At 40.7% G+C, this 17,181-nt stretch overlaps 1 protein-coding gene and 1 long non-coding RNA gene across 3 annotated transcripts; one reads left to right on the plus strand and one right to left on the minus strand.

Annotated features, from left to right (window-relative positions):
- Nucleotides 1–3,930: 3,930 nt before the first annotated feature.
- On the minus strand, nt 3,931–14,061 carry uqcr11 (ubiquinol-cytochrome c reductase, complex III subunit XI). Of its 2 annotated transcripts, none has more exon segments than NM_001190806.4 (3): nt 3,931–4,324; nt 11,564–11,687; nt 13,944–14,061. In NM_001190806.4, coding segments are annotated over 2 exon segments (171 nt in total). In that variant the 5' UTR covers nt 13,994–14,061; the 3' UTR covers nt 3,931–4,324; nt 11,564–11,566.
- Nucleotides 9,261–11,646, plus strand: LOC147846588 (uncharacterized). The gene is made up of 2 exons (XR_015479255.1): nt 9,261–10,279; nt 10,600–11,646. It is a non-coding gene; the product is annotated as an uncharacterized LOC147846588 (long non-coding RNA).
- Nucleotides 14,062–17,181: the final 3,120 nt, after the last annotated feature.

Genomic DNA, 17,181 nt, shown 5'->3' on the forward strand with positions numbered 1-17,181 from the left:
AGGTCGATCAAATACAATTACATACATAGAGACAAATAATACAAATAAATAAACAAATGCACAGAAATACACACAAAGACAAATAAACGCCAGGGTAACAAAAATAGGACTGATGAAATAAAGTTACACCTTAAAGAGACACAAAAGAAGAATATAAGGATACCGTTTTTGTTGCTTTTGGATGAAGAGAATGCTGGATAGTTTCCAAATATTCGTCTAGGTCGATTTTGAACAGATCAAAAAAAAGGTTTAGAGCCACTAAACTTCTGTTTGTGAATATGAAACTTGGCTAATAGAATCCACAAATTAACTACATATACTTTTTCCATGTTTTCTTTAAAGTCATCAAACAATCCAAAGAATATAACTTTAAAAGAAAAGGAAAAGTCACTCATAATATAAGATTGAATAAAGATCAACAAATCTGACCAGAATCTCTCTGTGAAGGAACACTGCCAGAACAAATGAATAGAGTCTTCCTCCGAAGAGTGACAGAATGAGCAGTTTAAATCAATGTCAGGCTTATATTTCTGAAGACAGACCTTAGTAGGATAACATTTGTGAATTAATTTAAATGTTACTTCTTTTACTTTATTTGTAATCAGATACTTGTGAGGCAAAGTCCATACTTTCTCCCATGGAATATTTTCAATAGTGTTGTTCCAATAAGGTATTACATAAGGGATTGTTATGATCTCTCTCAGAAAGAGGCCTCTAATTTTACAGTTATTTTTTTGTTGGTCTGCTGAAAAACACACACTTCCAACCATTGTGTCGATTAAATTCAGGAAGTGAGTGTATGGCCATGGTAGTGTGACACCTTGCATTAGAAAAAACACGCCAGAAGGGATAGAGTTTACAACAATGGCATATTCACTAGGAGTAGCAGGAATGTTAAACTTCTGCAAGAAATCTGGATAGTTGTAAAGTCTGCCTTCTGAGTTAAAGAGCTGGCCAACTAAAAGAAAGTTGTTTTTAAACCAATTTTCAAAATGAACCACCAACTTATCCAGCATGTTATTACATAGCGGACGCCGTTCCGGCCGCAACCCAACACTGGGAAACACCTATACACTCTTGCACACTGTAAAGCCAATTCAGCGTATTCATTTGACCTATACTGCATGTCTTTGGACTGTGGGGGTAAACCGGGCCGAACACATAAATAAATATGCATATAATTAATATTATATTAATTGCTACTAATGTTTATAAATATAATGACCATCAGTATATTTATTGCATTTAAATAATATCTTAGTGTTATATTAATAAGTATACAATTTTTTTATATAAAAGCATAATAATTGATATTATATTTATTATTTTACATCAACATAATGAATATTGGCATCATAAAAAACATTTCCCTTTGAATAAAAATAAAATAAAAAAACGTTTTTATAGTTAGAAATATTAATTGTGTTACTTGAAACGAAGAACACAGAAATATAAATAAAAGATAAAATAAAAATGAACACTGTATACACACGAAATCAGCACTGAGTTGCATTACATGAAAACTGAGGCCACAATTCACACAGACTCACCCAAACTGCAGAAGATTGGAGAAACGTTGCTGCTCTGATGAGTCTCCATTTCTGCTGACACATTCGGATGCTCGGGTCAGAATTTGGCCTCAACAACATGAAAGCATGGATCCATCCTGCCTTGTATCAGCGGTTCAGGCTGGTGGTGGTGGTGTAATGGTGTGGGGGAGATTTTCTTTGGGTCCATTAGTACCAATTGAGCATCAACGCCACAGCCTACCTGAGTATTGCTGCTGACCATGTCCATCCCTTTATGAGCACAGTGTCTCCATCTTCTGATGGCTACTTCCAGCAGGATAACGCAGCATGTCATAAAGCTCAATCATCTCAGACTGGTTTCTTGAACATGACGATGAGTGCACTGTACTCAAATGGCCTCCACAGTCACCAGAGCTCAATCCAATAGAGCAGCTTTCCGGGGGGGGGGGGGGGGGGGGGGGGTGGTTGAAGCAATTGATTGAGCAGGTTAAGTCGTGAATGATAGTAAAAAACACTTGATAATTTACTTTAAAACAGATCAAGGACTGGGATGATCAAACATAGTGATGAATGATCTTATCATGGTGTGTTAGGACAAGTTCAGTGGTGTAAAGTAACTAATTACAAATATTCAAATTACTATAATTAATAACTTTTTCTCAGGAATTTTAATGTACTGAGTAGTGTTAAAAATGTGTACTTTTACTTGAGTACATTTTTAGTGCTGTATCTGTACTTTTACTCCACTACTGTCCTTCAACCTGCAGTCACTATTGTTTTCTTGTCTATGGATTTTAACAAATTCAGTCGTGTGATTCCTGTCCGATCAAATCACTCATCGAAGGTAAATCGCATCATAATGAACTACCTAAAGACATGTGTGCTTTATTATTGCAGCAAACTGTTTGGAAGCATTCAAAGTGTCCAGTTTAAAAGTGTTGGTTTAAGATGTTGGCTCGACATTGGATTTTGGTCACTTTCAAACACAACCTAAAATCAACCAAATATCAACATCATTTAACGTTGTTGGACATCAAAATAACGTTATCCTTAGACGCTGGCTGGACATTGAATTTTGGTCACTTGACATCACAACCTAAATCTGACCTAATATTAACGTCCTATGACATGTGTGCCTGCTGGGCAACAACTACATGCACTACAGAATGTTACGTTTACACACACATCCACTAATTACATGTAAATGCATCAACTTTTCACAGCCTAATACTCATTACTCATGAGTACTTTTAAAAGGGCTACTTTTTACTCCTACTTTGAGTAAGTTTACAACAGATACTTTTACTCTACTTGCACTACATTTTTAGGCAAGTAATGGCACTTTTAGTTGAGTATGATTTTTCAGTAGTCTTTCCACCACTGGAGAAGTTGTGTTTAGGATAGTGGTGCTCAACCATGCTCCTGGAGATCAACCTTCCTACAAAGTTCAGCTCCAACCCTGATCAAACACACCTGAACTAATTAATTAGGACCTGAAGAGCACTGGATAATTACAGGCAGGTGTGTTTGATCAGGGTTGCAGCTGAAATCTGCAGGACGGTGATCTCCAGGAACAGGATTGTTCAAGCCTGGTTTAGGATACAAATATTTTAAAGTCTGGAATCTAGAGAAAATTCAGAAAAATAAAAATATAGAGGAAAATCATCTTTAAAGTAGAAAATATTTATGAAAATGTACTAAATGTCTTTATGGAGCATTTACTGAGTATTCTAATCATTGAATAAAAGATCAATCTGTAGTTTTGACTCATACACTGTATTTTTGGCTACTCTTACAAATACATCTGAGCAACTTAAGAGTTTTGTGCTCCACAATCTTTCATTTATTCATTCTCCTTTGACTTAGTTCCTTATTTATAACGGGTCACCACAGTGGAATAAACCACCAACTATTCCAGAATTTATTTTACGCAGGGTGCGCCCTTACAGCTGCAACCCAGTACTGGGAAACCCACCCCACACACACACAAATTCCCCAATAGCAGGCATGTCCAGACTCGGTTCTGGAGGGCCGGTGTCCTGTAAAGTTTAGTTCCAACCCCAATCAGACACACCTGGGCTAGCTAATCAAGCTCTTACCAGGCATTCTAGAAACATCCTTGCAGGTGTGTTGAGGCAAGTTGGAGGACACCAGACCTTCAGGACCGAGTTTAGACACCCCTGCCCTATGGCGCATGTGTTTGGACTGTGGGGGAAACCGGAGCACCCAGAGGAAACCCACGCCAACACGGGGAGAACATGCAAACTCCACACAGAAATGCCAACTGACCCAGTTGGGACTCAAACCAGTGACCTTCTTGCTGCGAGGCTAACCACTGTGCCACCGTGCAAATAGTAATCAGGTGAATGTAAAATGAATTGAATAGAGTTAAACTCATGCATATGCATGACAGGTGATCACATTAATGTACTTTATTAAAGCACCGCATCAACCTGCAGATGACACGGAAAACACAACAGAGCGATCAAACAGAGCTCAGGTCCGCGCAGAGGTTATTCATAACGAGAGAATGAATGACGGTGTATTTACTCCAGGAGGATTCAGAGGAATCAAACAGTGATGCTGTCGAATAAAAACCTCCTGCTTTTCCATCAGCCAATGTTGATTGTTGGACATCAGCGAGTGTACATCCACACTGAAGGATCACCAGGGCAAATCAATCCAAAGCTCCTGAAATAAATATCACACTGTTTGTTGGCAGCTGATGAACAGAGGGGTCTGATTCAGATGTTTTGAGCACCGTCTCCATCTTCAGTCCACTAGACAACACTGACCTGCAGGACGACATACAGAAAAACATCAACAAAACAAAGTCACATCAATCCTCCTGTTGACTTACGGCTCAAAAACGACACCTTTAACAAGGGAGCAGCCATTTCTAATGGTGTCCGGAAGCATAGTGGACATTATGAAGTGCACTCAATCAATCCCAGCATGCACAGCAATAATGAGTCTACAACCCATGCACCAATAACATCCAGCTGCAGACCCGCAGAACCACACACACGTTTCAGGCACACACAATCCAGCACACTCGATCTAGGCAAACCATATATGGTTACGGCAGATGTTAATGTTATTAACGTCTTCTCGGACATCGTCATCGATATAATTGTATATTGTTAATAAATATTGTATACAATAAACAATAGTGTTTACTATTTAACAAACATTGCGATCAAGAGGAGCGAATGGGGAGCGCTGTTTCCGATCGCCATTCAATATAACAGACTGAACAGTTTTCTATCATAGATGATCATTCATTAATATCTGACAGAGTCAATATAGCAGATACTCGTTTGCTGAACGATCTAAATTGGACAGGTTTAATAGGCAATAATACAGCTTTATATGAAATAAAAATCTGTTTACATGTAATAAATGACATTATATTATTATCATTCTACTCAAGCGATTTAATTGTATTTATTTGCTTAATTTTCTAACAACTTTTTAATTCATGATTTCTCACATTAAATACTATAGTAATTTAAAAGTAAGCAATGTATTGTTTTTAAACCTTAAAGTACTGGTAATTTGCTGTAATTATAGTTGCAACAAAAAAATTAACTGGTAATAATAATACTAATTATTATATATATATATATATATATATATATATATATATGACGAGGTAGTGGCGCAGTAGGTAGTGCTGTCGCCTCACAGCAAGAAGGTCGCTGGGTCGAACCTCGGCGCAGTTGGGGTTTCTGTGTGGAGTTTGCATGTTCTCCCTGCCTTTGCGTGGGTTTCCTCCGGGTGCTCCGGTTTCCCCCACAGTCCAAACACATGTGGTACAGGTGAATTGGGTAGGCTAAATTGTCCGTAGTGTATGAGTGTGTGTGTGTGTGGATGTTTCCCAGAGATGGGCTGCCGCTGGAAGGGCATCCGCTGTGTAAAAACTTGCTGGATAAGTTGGCGGTTCATTCCCGGATTAATAAAGGGACTAAGCTGACAAGAAGAAGAATATATATATATATATAGGGTGTAACTGTTAAAAAAAAATCACGGTTCGGTATGTTTTCGATACAGCAAAAAAAAAAAAAAAATCCAGAGGATTTCTCTAATTTAATTTTTTAAGTATTAAAACTAACATCATTAAAGTATGATCTTGTTTTTTTTTTCTTTTACTTTAAACAGTGATAGAGCTTTACTTCCGGGGTTTCTGCTTAGCAGCAAATAAAACAAAACCTTCTTTATACTCAAAACCAAAAAGCTGCTTAAAAACAAACAAACATAATATTGTAGTAGTAAAGAAAAAGAAAAGACCAATTTATTTTTATATGGAGCTCAGTTTCCATCAATTAAGTATTTTTTATTTTTAGAAAGACGAGTGTCAGCACAGCACAGATCTGCTTGATTTGACCGTCCCCTGCCATTTCAGTGGATCTGAAAGCAGGAGTTATCTGACTGAAATGGGCTTATGAAGGAATAATGTAACGGGGCTCTATAACATTTAACATTTTCTTAAAACCCGACATTTCCACTACTGATTAAGATCTCTCAGATGTTTTTTTTCCACCACTCTCTTGGTAGCGGTGATGGTGCGCAACATATCTGAAGAGCGGTGGGGGAGTGTGTGTGTGTGATGTACCTAATGCCTAGTTCACACTAGAGGATTTTAAGCCTGATTTGAGCCCGATTTGGAAGTTAACGAGCTCGCCAACAGATCGGGCTGTGATCGGGAAGAAATCTGCGGGTGCTCGGCGCTCGCCGCTTTTTATGTGTGAACTACTGAACAACGCATCAACGAGGCTCGCTGACTCGTCGCCGACACCTCGCAGACGGAAATCCAACATTTAGCATGCTAAATATTCCAGAGCAGTCGGCCGACTCAACCCCACGTGTGGTCAGATGTAGTGATGAGTTGCAGCCAATGAGAGAGCAGATCAGCATGAGCTGAATGGCTGTGTGTTCAGGAGCTCAGCAGAAACATCTGTGATTGGTCAGAATGGGCATCGGTGCACTCGCTTCATTCTGTGTTAACACAGACATGAGAGTAGGATATATTAACAGTGGAACTAGAATTCTGCAACTATTAGAATTACCATACTGCTCATTCTGACCGTTCTCATATGAAACGCCATATTGTTACAACATATTTACATTCAAAGCTATTACTGAGATATTAAAATTAAGCTTTGAATGTCTGGCATCATATTTAATGACACCATTACCCTAAAAATGTAATCTTTTTTGGTAATACAGCCTATAAATATGTAGTTAAGATACTAAAACACTTGAAGGTCTTGGCTTTCATTTTCACTTTCAAACAGGAGCTATTCGGCACAGAATCTGCTGTTTTGAAAGATATCTGAAGTAAATTGATGTTTTTGCCATCAGAAAGTTTTGTTTATGTTAGCAGGAAGTTGCCAGGCAAGAAAATGCACACATATTTAAAGTCACAGTGAAAAGTATTAGACATGCATGCAGTCATTTTGACCAATATGGTAATTTAAGGCAGAAATGCTCAGTTCTTTACTGTTTTGTAATAAAAAAAATAACAATGTCAGAAAGAAATACACTGATAGTTAGAAAACGGCAGGGTGTTATAAATATGTTAGTTTTATTTCAAAGAGTTATACAATTACAAAAATTAAAAACTCTCTGTGTATCTCTCCACTCAAACCTTGCAGATGAGTGATTAATCTGCTGATAAATCAGCTGATTTAACGATGTTTTTAAATGCTTTCTCCAAAGCTTGAAACGCTGTCAGTGATGTCATCAGCACACAAGCAGCCAATAGTGTTCAGCTTTTCTGACGACTCCTCCCTCAAATTTTCATTGGCTGTGGTTTGGTAGCTTGAATGAGCTGTTGGGGAATGAGATGTTGTCAGATCATGTAGTGTGTGACCCCCCTCTTGTGGATCGTTCACGGAGTGTTGCGTAGTGTGAACACCACAGAGATCAAAAGACACAAAGTCAAGTCATGTAGTGTGAACGGCACAGCGATCTGCTGATGTTTAAAATCCTGTAGTGTGAACTAGGCTTAAGTGGCGGGGTGAGTTGTGCCCAACGTACCTGAAAAGCTGGGAGGGATGCTGTGGAGAGGAGTGCGTGACGTATTTAAGGACCGGGGATTTCCGGAAGATTATCATTCGTTTGCGGGCATCCAGGAGACTTGGGATGTCTGGGATTACATTAACGTTACTAGCCATTTTGCGAGTGAGTGCAGCGCATGCCTGGAGTAGTGTTTGGAGGTTGGCTCTTTTGTGTCGGGCCTCCAGGGTCGCTGGGGCAACGGGGGCGGAGCCAGCACGAGCAGCCAGGCTGACACAGAAGCTAGCAAGATTGCTAATGAGCGCCTGCTTTAATAAAGTGTTATTCAGAGTTCAAAAGCGATCATCTACGGTTTAACATGACAGTGGGGAAGGCAGCATGTTGTCTGCCATGTCATTTGGGATGCCATGTTGAGCGTTGCTGCACTGAAAACATTATATTTTGTACTTATTTCTTATCTTTTTAGATATTAGTCTGAATTGAATCGTTCGGTTTGTAATGCGTACCGAACCAAATGTCTCGTACCAAATGGTTCAATACGAATATGCGTATCGTTACACCCTTACTATATATATATATGTATATATTACTAACAGTTGCTAACAGTTTAGTAAAAGACAGTAGTTTATAATCAGATAATCATTTAAGATAATATAATATATAAACTATATCATATGCTGTTTAAAAGAGTAACTATAGTAATTCATTCATTCATTCATTTTCTTGTCGGCTTAGTCCCTTTATTAATTCGGGGTCGCCACAGCGGAATGAACCGCCAACTTATCCAGCAAGTTTTTACACAGCGGATGCCCTTCCAGCTGCAACCCATCTCTGGGAAACATCCACATCCACACACACATTCACACACACACTCATACACTACAGTCAATTTAGCCTACCCAATTCACCTGTACCGCATGTGTTTGGACTGTGGGGGAAACCGGAGCACCCGGAGGAAACCCACGCGAAGGCAGGGAGAACATGCAAACTCCACATAGAAACACCAACTGAGCCGAGGTTCGAACCAGCGACCTTCTTGCTGTGAGGCGACAGCACTACCTACTGCGCCTCGCCAATTTATTGTAATGTGACACATTATTGTTTGCTTTTTACATTTTACAACAAAGTGATTTGAACCAAGTATGCTAATATTAAGATCCTGAATTAGTTTATTACACTTAATCCTACAATTAGACGGTCTATTATGTTTTCTTTGTGAATGTGGGCACGTGCATTAGGCTAAGTGTTTAGCCAATTATTTTTATTTATATCATTTGAGTTCAGAAACGGCAGAGATGTTTAAATGATCGTTACGATATAATAATAATATAATGGGGAAACCATATTTGTGAAATTCAATAGGTGGTGATAATGCTCCTAGGCAGTTACCATATAGTTAGTTACCATATATGGTTTGCCTAAATTGTGTGTGCCGGAAGCATGTGCGGTTCTGCAGCTAGATATATCTCCCATGTACATAGATATATACACTAGATATCGCATAGGGACCCTGAGCATGCGTCAGTAGCGCCGCCACATTGGTACAGTGCTCCCAGGACAAATGCCACTCAACCGCACTAGTCAAGACAGTGTTACTACGTGAAGATGCGGGACTTTAGCGCTGTCTACGGGTGTGTAACGAGCAAACAAAGAAAACAAAGCACAAAGGCAGAACATTTCATAGGTAATATTAAGTTTTTTTCTGTTTTTGTATGTTCTGAACTTTTGTGCTAATCAGGTCACGTTATTGATGATAACAGTCACTTACTGCATTCACCATACGGCAAAGCAGCTCCAACTCACACTAAACACTCGGCTTATGCTAGTTTTGTTGAATAAAATCAGCAAACAATGCAAAAGAAATATGACAATGAGATGCTGCACTGCCAGAAACTTGTGTTATTGTCGGCTAACGTTAGTGAAAGAGTCGTTCGGGGGATTCATTCACAAACGAATCGCTCCCTCCGTCAGGATGAGCAGTGAAAGCAGGAGAGGAGCTGTGTTCAGGACATGATTAGATCTAATTTAACAGGGAGGGTGAATAGTACATTTCTGTACACACAAACACAAACTTTTTGTCAGGAATGCTCGTGCGGTCACTGATCCATCAATGTAGAAAAGTGATGTCAAATTATAATTTTCGTAATTAGAAAAAAATTACACACTAACATCCAGGAAAACTCCCGATCACAGATATATGTGTATATGTGTATATCTCGGCTTTGCATGGCCACAGTCCTCCACTGTACCTTGGTCCCGCATTCATTTCAAAGGAGCGCTACCCTGTAGCAAGATGGCGGCGCTATTGACGCATTCCGTCCAATAGACAACAATTGGCCAGGCGACATCTAATGTATATATCTATGTCCCATGTACAGCTAGAAAACATCCATAATGCACTGTGAGAGTTACCGTGTCTGACCACAAGAAGGCATCTAATGCACAATCCTATCACTGTATAGTTTATTAGATTAAATAACTATAGACAAGTGTTAAACAACTATCACAGAGTCTGACCAAGAGGTCTACTCTATAGGTCAGGGGTGTCCAATCTCGGTCCTGGAGGGTCGGTGTCCTGCTGAGTGTAGCTCCAACTTGCTTCAACACAGCTGCCAGGAAGTTTCTAGTATATCTAGTAAGAGCTTGATGAGCTGGTTCAGGTGTGTTTGATTAGGGTTGGAGCTAAACTCTCCAGGACACCGGCCCGAGTGTAGACACCCCTGCTATAGGTACTCTTACATTTACATTTTTTACATTTAGTCATTTAGCAGACGCTTTTATCCAAAGCGACTTACAAATGAGGACAAGGAAGCAATTTACACAACTAGGAGCAACAATGAAGAAGTGCTGTAGGCAAGTTTCAGGTCTGTAAAGTCTAAGAAGGGAAGTATTAGTAGTATTAGTGTTTTTTTTTTGTTTTTTTTTGGTACAGTTAGTGTGATATTCAGAGAGGCAATTGCAGATTAGGAAGTGTAGTGGAGAATAAATAGTTGAGTTTTTAGTCGTTTCTTGAAAGTAGCGAGTGACTCTGCTGTTCTGATGCAGTTAGGGAGTTCTCTAGATCAATGATGTCAAACTCAATTCCTGGAGGGCTGCAGTCCTGCAGTTTAGTTCCAACCCTGCTCCAACACACTATAGCTGCGGTCACACTGGGCTTTTCCTCGGTAAAGTCTAGATCGGATATGCGGCCGGCCGGAAGTGCGATATGCACATTAATAAAGCTGCATTTTTTTATGACACTGTATAACAATAAATAATATTTTTACAGTACTGTGAGGGTTGGGGTGGGGGTAGGTGTTAAAAAATACATTTTATTGGGTAATTTAATAGATAACATAACTAATACTCGGTACAACTACAGTTTTTACATTACTGTGAGGGTTGGGTTTAGGGTTGGGGTGATAAAATACAACAAATGAGAAATTTAATAAATAAGAGAAATAATTTGTGTTAACTTCCGGCCGCAAACGTATCCGCTCCAGCAACAACCCTTTTCCTCCCATAGACTTCCATTCATACACATGCGAATGCATCAGACCGGAAACGCAGGGTCATGCGTCAAATTTCGCAGGTTGCTACGGTGCAAAGTTCAAGCTTGGTGAACTCTGAGCTGTGAAATTGCATCACTTGACTGCGTGAGACCAATCGAGGATCAAAACATGACCTCTCTGGGTAGACATTTAAAACATGGAGCAATCGCTCACTTTTTTAATGGCTAATAATCTTGTTTATTCCCGGCCCTTTTCGCAGCGCCGCACGACAGAATTTCACACACACAAACTCTAGTGTGACCGCAGCTTCACCTGTAGGTTTCAAACAAGCCTGAAGGACTCAATTAGTTTGATCAGGTGTGTTTAATTAGGGTTAAAACTAAACTGTGAAGAGCTGCGGCCCTCCAGGAACTGAGTTTGACACCCCTTCTCTAGATTAATGAGACTGGGCAGAATGAGCATGATACAGCCCCTTTTACACAGTTACTAAAGAGAGCTTATTGAGAGATGAAAAGAGCAAACCTTCTAATCATCTTTCTTGAATTTTCCGTTAATGTAGGGAACGTAGTCCAGGATGAGCCGCCAGTCGGTGAAGTGGACAAAAACTACACCTCCTGCTCCCCCCCAGAAAACAAGATTGGGGACCCTGGAAAAGCAGATAGAAGAGGTTATATGTCTGTTGTTCATTCTCTGGTGGCCCTTTAATAGTTTTATGATGATGGTCAATGGGACTTTAAGTACAATTGTTCTTCTTAACACAATCTCCACATTTCTTTCTGTGTGAAATCTGATTTTTCTAAAGTAAATGTTTGTATTAAACGATTTTTTCTAGAACTATTGCTTTCAGTGTTCCACAATGGTGGACTGATTTGCCCAAGCCTTAAAACAAGTTTTTGATGAACATTCATCATGCAAACAACGTTCAGCTGTTGCCTAGCAACATAAAAAGCGCCCCGTGCTTATTTTTTTCTTGTCAACAAAAGAGGCAGTGCAGTGCACATCACGTGTTTGGAACGTTCAGTGTGATCGGCCCCATAATCATCAGCAATGAGTTGCATTACATGAAAACTTCTTTCACCATACAACTAAATATTTACATAAAGTCTTATTAATCTACACTCACCGGCCACTTTATTAGGTACACCTGTCCAACTGCTCAACGCAAATTTCCAATCAGCCAATCACATGGCAGCAGCTCAATGCATTTAGGCATGTAGACATGGTCAAGACGATCTGCTGCAGTTCAAAGCGAGCATCAGAATGAGGAAGAAAGGGGATTTAAGTGACTTCGAACGTGGCATGGTTGTTGCTGCCAGACGGGCTGCTCTGAGTATTTCAGAAACTGCTGATCTACTGGGAATTTCACGCATGACCATCTCTTGGGTTTACAGAGAATGCTCCGACAAAGAGGAAATATCCAGTGAGCGGCAGTTCTGTGGGCGCAAATGCCTTGTTGATGAGGCCAGAGGTCAGAGGAGAATGGCCAGACTGGTTCCAGCTGATAGAAAGGCAACAGTAACTCAAATAAGCACTCGCTACAACCGAGCTCTGCAGAAGAGCATCTCTGAACACACAACACGTCCAACCTTGAGGCGGATGGGCTACAGCAGCAGAAGAGCACACCGGGTGCCGCTCCTGTCAGCTAAGAACAGGAAACTGAGGCTACAATTCACACAGACTCACCAAAACTGGACAATAGAAGATTGGAGAAACGTTGCTGCTCTGATGAGTCTCCATTTCTGCTCACACATTCAGATGCTCGGCTCAGAATTTGGCCTCAACAACATGAAAGCATGAATCATCCTGCCTTGTATCAGCGGTTCAGGCTGGTGGTGGTGGTGTAATGGTGTGGGGGAGATTTTCTTTGGGTCCATTAGTACCAATTGAGCATCAACGCCACAGCCTACCTGAGTATTGCTGCTGACCATGTCCATCCCTTTATGAGCACAGTGTCTCCATCTTCTGATGGCTACTTCCAGCAGGATAAGCAGCATGTCATAAAGCTCAATCATCTCAGACTGGTTTCTTGAACATGACGATGAGTTCACTGTACTCAAATGGCCTCCACAGTCACCAGAGCTCAATCCAATAGAGCAGCTTTGGGATGTGGTGGACGGGAGATTGGCATCATGGATGTGCAGCCGACAAATCTGCAGCAACTGTGTGATGCTATCATGACAATATGGAGCAAAATCTCTGAGGAATATTTCCAGTACCTTGTTGAATCTCTGCCATTAAGGGAGTTCTAAAGGAAAAAGGAGTCCAACCCAGTACTAATAAGGTGTACCTAATAAAGTGGCCAGTGAGTGTGTATTATTGGACTGTGAAATGTATGTGCATTTACTGCAAGGATCTGCCATAAAGATCTCACTGATTTACTTTACTGGCACTAGTTATTTTATTATTATTCTCATTATATGTACTATACAAGACAATTCATATATATATATCTCCAGAATGTACACTTTACACACATACATTTTTTCCCAATATTTACAGTCTAAAAAAAAAAAGATACATTAAAATAATCATTATTTTTTTCATCAGAGCTCTGTCTATATATTACTTTGATTATTATATTTTTGATTATTATTATATTTATATTTTATATTTTATTAAATAGCCTTAGAAAGGTGAGTGTACTGGCATATAAGTTAATCATCTGTATTAATAACTATCACATACATTAAACAAGGATACTAAAACGGTGTGAATATAAAGATAAATCAATTAAACACACACACAGACCTCCACAGTGTGTGTGTTGTGTTGACCTGAGCGCGTTAGCATTAGCAGCTACAGGTCGCGACAAGGACAAAACTGCTGAAAAACATCAACACATAACACTAATGAAACAGCACGGTGTTTGACGGAGCAGTGCGGAGTTTTACCGTGTACTTACCATGTTTTCGCGATGGACGCGTATTTGTTTCCGATTATTTTGCTCAACATTCTCGGATGAACGTGAAGAGCAGCAGCACAGGAACAAACCAGCAGGAAACTGCGGATGATGTGTCAACACAACCGGAAGTTCTGCAGGTACAAATTAATAGTCCCTAAAGTAAAAGTGCGTTAGATTCATTAATTTACAAGGGAATTTCGGAATAAAATCTTTTAGTACAATGTTTAGTTATTTAATCTTAAATTTAATAGTAAATTTATGCATCCAAAAAATTATAGTGTTAAAAAAGTCGAATAATTGATGTCCAGCAGGAGGCGCTCTAAACCTGAGCACGATTATCTATGGAATAAAATCTCTCTATCGTCTGACTGCACACGGTTACATCTGGATATTTTAAGATTGCTGTGGATTCTGTTAATAGTAATACATGTTCAATAAGCTCCTGAATTTTGATGCACTTTAATATGTCATGTTTTCTCTGATTCTTCAGTTATAATCTGTATAAACAGGCAGCATTACCCCTGTTAAATGAATTTTTTTTCTTTGGAATTGACATTTAGTACATATTAATAAGGTCTTTTAAGATCTATTTTTCTAATCTACTGAACTCGTATCTACAATATTTCAGATATTATAATTCTGAGAATTTGTTTACAGAAAAATAGTATTATACTGTACATATACTCACCGGCCACTTTATTAGGTACACCTTACTAGTGCCGGGTTGTACCCCATTTTACCTTCAGAACTGCCGTAATCCTTGGTGGCATAGATTTAACAAGCTACTGGAAATAATTCTCAGAGATTTTGCTCCATATTGTCATGATAGCATCACACAGTTGCTGCAGATTTGTCGGCTGCACATCCATGATGCCAATCTCCCGTTCCACCACATCCCAAAGCTGCTCTATTGGATTGAGCTCTGGTGACTGTGGAGGCCATTTGAGTACAGTGAACTCATCGTCATGTTCAAGAAACCAGTCTGAGATGATTGAGCTTTATGACATGCTGCTTATCCTGCTGGAAGTAGCCATCAGAAGATGGAGACACTGTGCTCATAAAGGGATGGACATGGTCAGCAACAATACTCTGGTCGGCTGTGGTGTTGATGCTCAATTGGTACTAATGGACCCAAAGAAAATCTCCCCCACACCATTACACCACCACCAGCAGCCTGAACGAGGATGATCCATGCTTTCTTGTTGTTGAGGCCAAGTTCTGAGCCGAGCATCTGAATGTGTCAGCAGAAATGGAGACTCATCAGAGCAGCAACGTTTCTCCAATCTTCTATTGTCCAGTTTTGGTGAGTCTGTGTGAATTGTAGCCTCAGTTTCCTGTTCTTAGCTGACAGGAGCGGCACCCGGTGTGCTCTTCTGCTGCTGTAGCCCATCCGCCTCAAGGTTGGACGTGTTGTGTGTTCAGAGATGCTCTTCTGCAGAGCTCGGTTGTAGCGAGTGCTTATTTGAGTTACTGTTGCCTTTCTATCAGCTGGAACCAGTCTGGCCATTCTCCTCTGACCTCTGGCATCAACAAGGCATTTGCGCCCAAAGAACTGCCGCTCACTGGATATTTCCTCTTTGTCGGACCATTCTCTGTAAACCCTAGAGATGGTTGATGCTCACTTTGAGCTGCAGCAGATCGTCTTGACCATGCCTACATGTCTAAATGCATTGAGCTGCTGCCATGTGATTGGCTGATTAGAAATTTGCATTAACGAGCAGTTGGACAGGTGTACCTAATAAAGTGGCCGGTGAGTGTATATTCATTCATTCATTCATTTTCTGCCACTTTTTACGGAGCCATGTCGCGGGGGCAGCAGTTTTAGGAGAGAACCCCAGACTTCCCTCTCCCCAGACGCTTCCTCCAGCTCCTCCAGGGGGATCCCGAGGCGTTCCCAGGCCAGCCGAGAGACATAGTCCCTCCAGCATGTTCTGTGTCTTCCCCAAGGCCTCCTCCCGGTGGGACATGCCTGGAACACCTCCCTAGGTAGGCATCCAGGAGGCATCCGAAACAGATGCCCGAGCCACCTCAGCTGACATCTCTCCATGTGGAGGAGCAGCGACTCTACTCTGAGCTCCTCCCGGGTGTCAGAGCTCCTCACCCTATCTATAAGAGTGCGCTCTACCACCCTATGAAGGAAACTCATTTCGGCTGCTTGTATCAGAGATCTTGTCCTTTCGGTCATGACCCAAAGCTCATGAGCATAGGTGAGAGTAGGAATGTAGATTGACCGGTAAATCGAGAGCTTTGCCTTTCAGCTCAGCTCCTTCTTCACCACAACGGACCGCATTACTGCTGCCGCTGCACCAATCCACCTGTCAATCTCACGCTGCATCCTTCCCTCACTCGTGAACAAAACCCCAAGATACTTAAACTCCGCCACCTGCAGGAACTTTCCTCTAACCTGGAGATGGTAAACCTCCTTTTTCCGGTGGAGCACCATGGCCTTAAAATTGGAGGTGCTGATCCACATCCCAGCTGCCTCACACTCGTCAGCAAACCGCCCAGTGCATGCTGAAGGTTCATGTTCGATGGAGCCAACAGAACAACATCATCTGCGAATAACAGAGATGAAATCCTGTGATCCCCGAACCGGACCCCCTCCAGCCCAAAACTGCACCTTGAAATTCTGTCCATAAAAATGATGAATAGAATTGGTGATAAGGGGCAGCCCTGCCAGAGTCCAACATGCACTGGAAACAAGTCTGACTTATTGCTGGCAATGCGAACCAGAATCCTGCTCTGTTCATACAGGGACCAGACAGCCCTCAACAGAGCACCTCTGACCCCATACTCCCCGACCACCCTCCAGAGAATGCCATGAGGGACACGGTCCAATGCCTTCTACTAGTCCACAAAACACATGTGAACTGGTTGGGCAAACTCCCATGAACCCTCGAGCACCCTGATGAGGGTATAGAGCTGGTCCAGTGTACCACAGCCCAATGTGTGTGTGTATTTTATATATATATATATATATATATATATATATATATATATATATATATATATATATACACACACAGTGGGGATCGAAAGTTTGGGCAACCCAGGTAAAAAAATTGTATTAATATGCATAAAGAAGCCAAGGAAAGATGGAAAAATCTCCAAAAGGCATCAAATTACAGATTAGACACTTTTAATATGTCAAAAAGTTAGATTTTATTTCCATCATTTACACTTTCAAAATAACAGAAAACAAAAAAATGGCGTCTGCAAAAGTTTGGGCGCCCTGCAG

Source organism: Danio rerio, chromosome 2 (genome assembly GCF_052040795.2).
Source record: "Danio rerio strain M-AB ecotype USA chromosome 2, GRCz13ab, whole genome shotgun sequence".
Taxonomy (NCBI): Eukaryota; Metazoa; Chordata; class Actinopteri; order Cypriniformes; family Danionidae; genus Danio; species Danio rerio.

Bases quoted from the DNA above. Each gene is read 5' to 3' on its own strand.
- uqcr11 (XM_087238673.1), bottom strand. From the start codon at position 13,993: ATGTTGAGCAAAATAATCGGAAACAAATACGCGTCCATCGCGAAAACA. The intron at 11,688-13,943 runs GTAAGTACACGG...CTGCTTTTCCAG, and splicing joins GCGTCCATCGCGAAAACATG to GGTCCCCAATCTTGTTTTCT.